Below are 6,627 nucleotides of genomic sequence, written 5' to 3' on the forward strand. Positions count from 1 at the left end.
TTTCTCTGTAGCTTTCATTACTTCAAAAGACTGAATGCCAGATAGTGGGCCATATGCTTGCACTGGATTCCTACCGAAGTCAAAACTAAACCTTCCAATGGATAAGGAAGATAAAGTCCACTATGTTGAGTGCATGTCTTTCAATCTTTTGTTGTACACCTGTCTTTCCATTTATTACGGGTCTTTCAGGTCATACTATTGCATACAACGATTTCTAGAGAACTATAAATTAATTCTCATATTTATGTTACAGTGAAGTAGGCCAAGAAATTATCCTTATTATAAATTACGAATTTTTATCAAACTAAAGAAAAAAATATTTCAGACAAATGTGTGCTATTAAGAATGTGATAAGTCATGTTCAAATTATTTAAGCAGAACTCCCTTTATGTACCATATTTGGTCCACAACTCTTAGTTATGCTTGATAAAATTAACTACATATCAACAAACCCTCTGCCAATTTTATCAGATTGTCTAACAAGGCTTTACACGGTTTCATGTTTTTTTCCAGAAGCCAGACCTTTCATTAAACCACTATCAAGAACGGCTATAAAATGTTCTTAAAAAAATACCAAGTTTTCCACTCATTTGTGTTTGTGTGTGCGCGCGCATGTCCACACATGCATCTGCACATGAGCACGTTTGCATGGCAAGTCACATAAACTAACACTCTTCAGTGATACCAACACTCTTCAGTAGAGATAAACTTTGGCAGATTCTCTACTGTCATATATATATAAATTTTTGAATACTGACCACATGCTAGCTTCAGCAAAAAAACCTTACTAGTTCAACATGGCTAGTAGATATTTATAAAAGGCAACTATTTATGTCCATATCTGTGTTACCCACATTACAATCTATTTTTCATTAAATGTGGTTTTGTGTTTGTGGCACTTAAACTTTCCGAAAAGACCTTGGCACTAAATTCCATACTGATAATTATCTAAATTAGAAGTCCATAAGTTTTTAAAAGAAGAATTGTATTACATATTAGTTAATCTATTAAAAAATTAAGATCATAAATATGGAGCCTACTCTTGGTGAAACTATTGGGAGTTTTACTGTTTCCCAACACAGCAGGATCAGGCATTCTATTAGCAAGTCTTCAAAAACAAACACTTAGAAGATTCAGCATATAATTCTATGCATTAGGTCTAATGTTATCATGTTATACTATGGATCATTTTTCCCCACAGAACATCCTCAGTTTATTAAAAAAAACAGCACACTTGACAACAGCATTAGACTGAGCAAAACAGCATTTTTAAACAATACTAATCCAGGCTGGGGCAATGAACCATTTGGAAAAATACATCAGTGGATACAAAAGTCAGCATAAGAAAGGAAAAAAACCCTATTAATAAAACTTTTTTTTTTTTAAAGAAGAGTGTGTGCATCATTAACTACCAACAATGTTCCAATGACCATGTTTATTTTATTTTGCAACTATCTGCCAAGAACAGGAACAAATAGGAAAGTTTGTTTTAAATGTGACACATCTCCTTATTAGCCCATGTATTTGTTAATAAGCATTTAACATGTTGCATTTGCTGCTAGCACATTTTAGCGCCTGCATGGTGCCAGTATTCCAATAAGTACCTGGAAACACAGGGCCAAATTCTGTGAGTTGGCAAATAAAGTGCTTTAGGATAGACTCTGAAGGATCTGTAAAAAACTGTAGAATCTGACCCATAAACATTTCCATGGAAATAAAATGACTGCTAAAAAGTATCAGCATAATCCTTGAAGAGCTCCTCAGCCTTATGATAGTTTCAAAGCTGCTGCTATCCTCTCAACAGTTCATTAGTCTCCCAGATAATGAAAACAGAACACACAAGTGATTTAGTTAACTTATCCCATGAGCAATTTCATCATTTTAGCAAATATAGACCATTTCAACTGTTTTGATAACAGATACAAAGAGCAAGGATAATTAAACTCATAGCCTAAAAACTTTTTTTAAAAACCCTTCTTTGGCTAACAATGACCACTAGAAACATAAGTTAGGTAACGAGAATATTTCATTTGCATTAAAAAAAAAGTAGAAAAGTGTGGGAGTTTTCCAGCAGTACACTTCATGAACCACGAAATCTTACATTTCTAACAAGCTCAGAAATGAAAGCAGGTCTGTGGGGGGGGGGAGGAATAAAAAACCCTCAGTCTGACCTCAAGTCCAGCGCCACAGTCAGAAAGCTCTGATGGGTATAAAGCACAAGGCCAACTTCTGGTGGCATGAATGGGCTATTCCTCAACGGGCCTTCAACTCAGCCATTGCAACACAGCAGGGTCCCACGTGGAATTCAGCTTGGGAAAAGGGATAAAGAAACCTGCCTGGGCAGAGACTGAGTCCCTGGTGCACCCAATTCCCAACCTTCCCCTGCACATTTCAGCACTTTTGGCTGAGTGGCAGGAGGAAAGCCTGTAGGCCTTTGCAAGCGCTTGACAGGCAGGGCTCAGGGCTCTGGCTCGGGGAAAGCACCTGGGGTCTGCGGGCCCACGGCCTCCACTTGCGAGGAAAAGACACCAGGTGCACGAGGCCGCGAGCAGGAAGCAGGGACCCCGGCCGGCGCTCCGGGCTGCAGTGCGGCCCGGCCGTCGGCAGGGGGCGCCCTTGCACGAGCAAAGCCGGGCTCGCCGCTTCCCTCCGCCTGGAAACTCCGGCGCCCGCTCCGCAGCGCTCGCCGCGCGGCTCGAGCGGCAGCAGCTACATAGTAAGACTGTCAATAAAGCGCACAAGCTTTGAACATGCTGTGAGTCATAACATAAAAATAACCCTTAATGTCTCTATTGCAGATGATTAATCTACCGGATGTTTTCCCCCTCCTTGGGGGTTCATGGGCCGTGCACCTGAGCAACCGACAGCCCACCCCCTCCGGGTCAATGTGTTCCCCGGGAGTGGGGGGGGGGGGGTGTTTTATCCCCCCTCCTCCCCATCAGCAGGGAGGTTTCCATTGGTAACGCCTTCTGTGCCGAGCAGGCAACCAGGGCCCTTGCCAGCATCTCTCCGGGCAGAGTAGAGCAAGTCCTTAATAGGCTTAACGTGCACAGGAGGGAAAGAACAGCAAGCGACTGGGGGCGGGGGGGCTGTTTTGATGACCGGGAGTCGAAACCATCGCACAATGTGGCCAAATGAAAAACGATCGCATCCCTCCCCGCCAGCTTCTCATCATCACCATCATCATCGTGTCTTCAGGAGAGAAAGGGGGTGGGGGTGGGGGGAGCTCAGTACTCACCATATTGACTTCCGATACCATATCTATACTGGCAATGTCTATGTTCATACCGACAGCCACGGGGGGACCTGCAACCCAACAAGATGGTCCGCAATGTGATCTCTGAGAACTTAACTCGTTCTTCCCACACTTACCAGGACTCATCACGCGGCGACATGGCGTGAGTTTGCCTTTAATTAAACCCCAAATCCCTCTCCCCCGCCCCCGAACAGCACCCCCCCTCAAGCCAGGCTCGCACTTGCTCCACGCCAAAGCCATCAGTTCACGGTGTGTTCACCCTTCGCCTCCGCCGGCAGCTGTGGGGACATTTTATGTAACATGCACACACGTGTGAATAATGGGGGCTGTGGATCCCCCGGCTGGAGCCACACACACACACACACCAGATCACTGCCTGAACCACTTCGACCTGATGCCGGGGTGGGGGGGATGACTGAACATTTTAACTCCTTCTGGTCAATACATGCGATGTGCAAAGTGAGAACGGGCAATTTCAGCTGAGCTCCCAGTGATTTCCATCAGGCTCTTAGGTCTGGGCTATGTAGCACTGGCATAACGTATGGAGGGGGGTATAAGCTAGACCGAGTGTCCAATGATCCCCTGGGTTTTTAGACTAAAAAAACCCCCAACTAGTTCAAAGTAGGACTATACAAGGGGTTAAATGACATTTTTAACAGCACATCTTGTACTCAAACAGCACGGATCACAGCCACGCTAGGCTCGTTGGAATGAACGCTGGATAAACTTAAAAGATTTGCATCTCAATAAAGCCAATTAACTAAGGGTTTAATTACGGGTTAATAAATTATCCGCGCAAACACACTCTCACACACACACGAGAGAGAGAGAGCGATTACAAACATACAGGAGATTTAAATGATCGCATTAAGAGCACCCTGGGCTAAGAAAATTGAGTAACAATTGGCTTAACTTTAAATCAGCTTGCGAAAATGGTAACACACACACACACACACACATCCACAACACGTTTGAGAGCACACACATACAGAGGACACACAGCCCGGGTATGTAGCATCTCTTATTCAAAAGCAAATTACCTCCAAAATCTGGCCTCAAGCGAATGTCATAGCCTTTCAGCAGTCTATCCACGGTCTCTTTTACCAGTGACATATTGCTAGGGTCATTGACACTAAAAAAATAACAATAACACACAGATCTTATTTCTCGGCTCCAATCTGCACGTTCCTATTAACAGCCAGTAGCATACAGTGCAATTCCAAGTGAAGTAAAAGAGAGATCTCCATCACTCACCTCTGAGCACACACCACTGCTATTATTAAGGGGAATGACCAAATCCCAAAGTAACCCTTTCTCCGGACTCTCACCATCCCTTTGGCTTTTGATATGATTTAGGGTTTCAGTGAAGAGAAGAAGAGATCCAACTTATTCTGGCCAGTGCAGTAATTCTAATGTGAGGCGCATGCGCACGGCGTACCACAACATCAAAAGGAGCAGTGGTTGCTGCTGGAGATCGAGCAAATTTCCTTGCCAAAAAAAAAAAAAAAAAAAAAGAAGAAGAAGAATTAAAGGGGAAGAAGGAAATGCATTATTTAAAAAAAAAAAGTCATCTACAGGAGGATCAATTGTATTTTTTGTTGTCCTTTTTGGTTAGTATATAACATTGACTACAGCCAGCCTGGAAGTTTCAGGAGTTGCAGGGTAGAAGCAGTTTTGCAATCTAGTTTAAAAGGGGGCGGGGGGGATGTGCAGAATCGGGTTGGAAACGGGAGAAAATAAGGTTAAAAAATAGGCATGCAAAGCATACATATGGTACAAGAAGCAGAAAAGGTGGTGGTGGAGGGAGGGGGGGGGCGGTGTTTAACTTTATGCTCCCTGGAAACAACAGCCCAAATGGCAGATGAGGTGCACAGAGAGGGACCTGGGTTTGCAATGGGCGCGGGGGCGGGGGGATCTGAGCCTCCAGTATTTCTCAGGGAGGGGGAAAAATTGCAAGGATGACGAACAGTTTCTTGGGAGAAGGGATCGCAATGTTTCCCACCCCCCGGCGGGGCTGCTCGAGGGCTGGGGGGGGGGGTCCTCTAATGACGTCCCTGCCTAGGCAGGTCTCAGGGTTATTTATAACGTGCAAGAGGGTGACAAATTTGGAAGGCAAAAAATGCTAACGTCTCCCTTCTATCGCCTCCTAGAGCAGCTCCAATGGCTCGGGGGGAGCTCGCGTTGTATCACACATGCAGCGCTACGGATCTGCCTTGAGCAGCAAGGCGAGTTCCTCAGGTAGATGCAGCCCGCCCGGGGGGGAAGGGGAGGGGGCGAGAAAAGCCCCCGCCGAGAGGCCCGGGGCTTCGGGCTCAGCCTGACCCGGTGCAGCTCCGCTCGCCGACCCGCCTTACCTTTGTGGGCAAAGCACCAGAGCTGCTGGAACGCAGGGGCTGCTCGAATTAACGCTTCAGGAGCGAGCAGAGACGAGCAGGGAGCTGATTTGGGGATGTTTTGAGTGACATTTAAATCCCCAGCAGAAGAGAGAGAGGAGAAAAGGGGAGAAAAAAAAAAAAAAAAGGAGAGAGAGGACTTAAATCATTCCTTGCAAATCTGCCCGCTGCTTGGAGCTCCCTTTACACCTCCTCCTCAGCTCAATACCCACTTGGCCCCGCGGATCTGTGCTGCTTCACTGAACGGATCCGGGGTGGGCACACGTCCTCGCCTCGCCCGCCTGGCACGGGGACGGGCATGGGGCAGGACCGCTTTGATTCCTCAATTCACAGAAGTATTTCATTCGCTGCAGGGAAGGGGGGGGGGCAAGGGTGCGCGCTGCACGGAGAGACGTGAACCGTGGCTGAGGAGCAGCGAGCCTCGGCTCCCCCCGAATAAACGTTTAGTCATCCCGCGCCAGGAGCCCCACGGCGGGCGCCCTCGCGCTCCGCGGGCTGAAGCCCGGGGCCGGGGGAGAGGCCGCCCCAAACGCGCGCAGTTCAGTCTGCCGGCAGCCGCCTGGGACCGCCGGGATACGGGTCGTTTTAAACAGAGGCCTCGCTTATTCGTGCAGCTACAGAGGCGGGCGTGCGCGGGACGGAAGCCCACGGGGGCGCGAGCGGGGCAGCGATGCCCGGCCCGCTGCCTGGAGGCGAAGCGCGGCCCCGGCGGCACAGCCGCGCCGAGCCCCTGCGGCTGCAGCGTGCGCCGGCCACGAGCCGGTCCCCGCGCCCGGCAGCCCACGTGATGCCAGGCAGCCGCTGCGCCGGGGCACACGCGGGAGCACCGCTGAGCGGACAAGGTGGAGAACTGAGGGGCATGAAGAGCCCTGGGAAATGGGCTTAGGAGTAGCAGAGATTTCAGAAAACAGCGCATAGGAAGCGGGGGAGGAAGGAAGGAAGGAAGCCCTAGGCAGAGAGGGCCAGGGGCAGAGAGTG

General features: G+C 48.1%; 1 protein-coding gene across 4 annotated transcripts in view; it reads right to left on the bottom strand.

Moving 5' to 3' along the window:
- The window catches only part of GABRB2 (gamma-aminobutyric acid type A receptor subunit beta2), a 286,336-nt gene extending 280,141 nt beyond the window's left edge, over positions 1–6,195 (bottom strand). Inside the window, exons 1-4 of one of the 4 annotated variants that reach the window (XM_090064795.1) lie at positions 5,611–6,195; positions 4,511–4,743; positions 4,297–4,388; positions 3,239–3,306 (exon numbers count right to left, since the gene is read on the bottom strand). In XM_090064795.1, coding sequence (XP_089920921.1) covers positions 3,239–3,306; positions 4,297–4,388; positions 4,511–4,587 — 237 coding nt within the window. In that variant the 5' untranslated portion in view covers positions 4,588–4,743; positions 5,611–6,195. Of the gene's footprint in view, positions 1–2,171; positions 3,210–3,238; positions 3,497–4,296; positions 4,389–4,510; positions 4,744–5,610 lie in introns of those variants that run through there. The other 3 variants (XM_090064796.1, XM_090064794.1, XM_090064797.1) reach the window with 3 other exon arrangements.
- Between the last annotated feature and the right edge of the window lie 432 nt (positions 6,196–6,627).

This window comes from Crocodylus siamensis, chromosome 10 (genome assembly GCF_052110815.1).
Source record: "Crocodylus siamensis isolate JL-2025a chromosome 10, ASM5211081v1, whole genome shotgun sequence".
In the NCBI taxonomy this organism is placed as follows: Eukaryota; Metazoa; Chordata; order Crocodylia; family Crocodylidae; genus Crocodylus; species Crocodylus siamensis.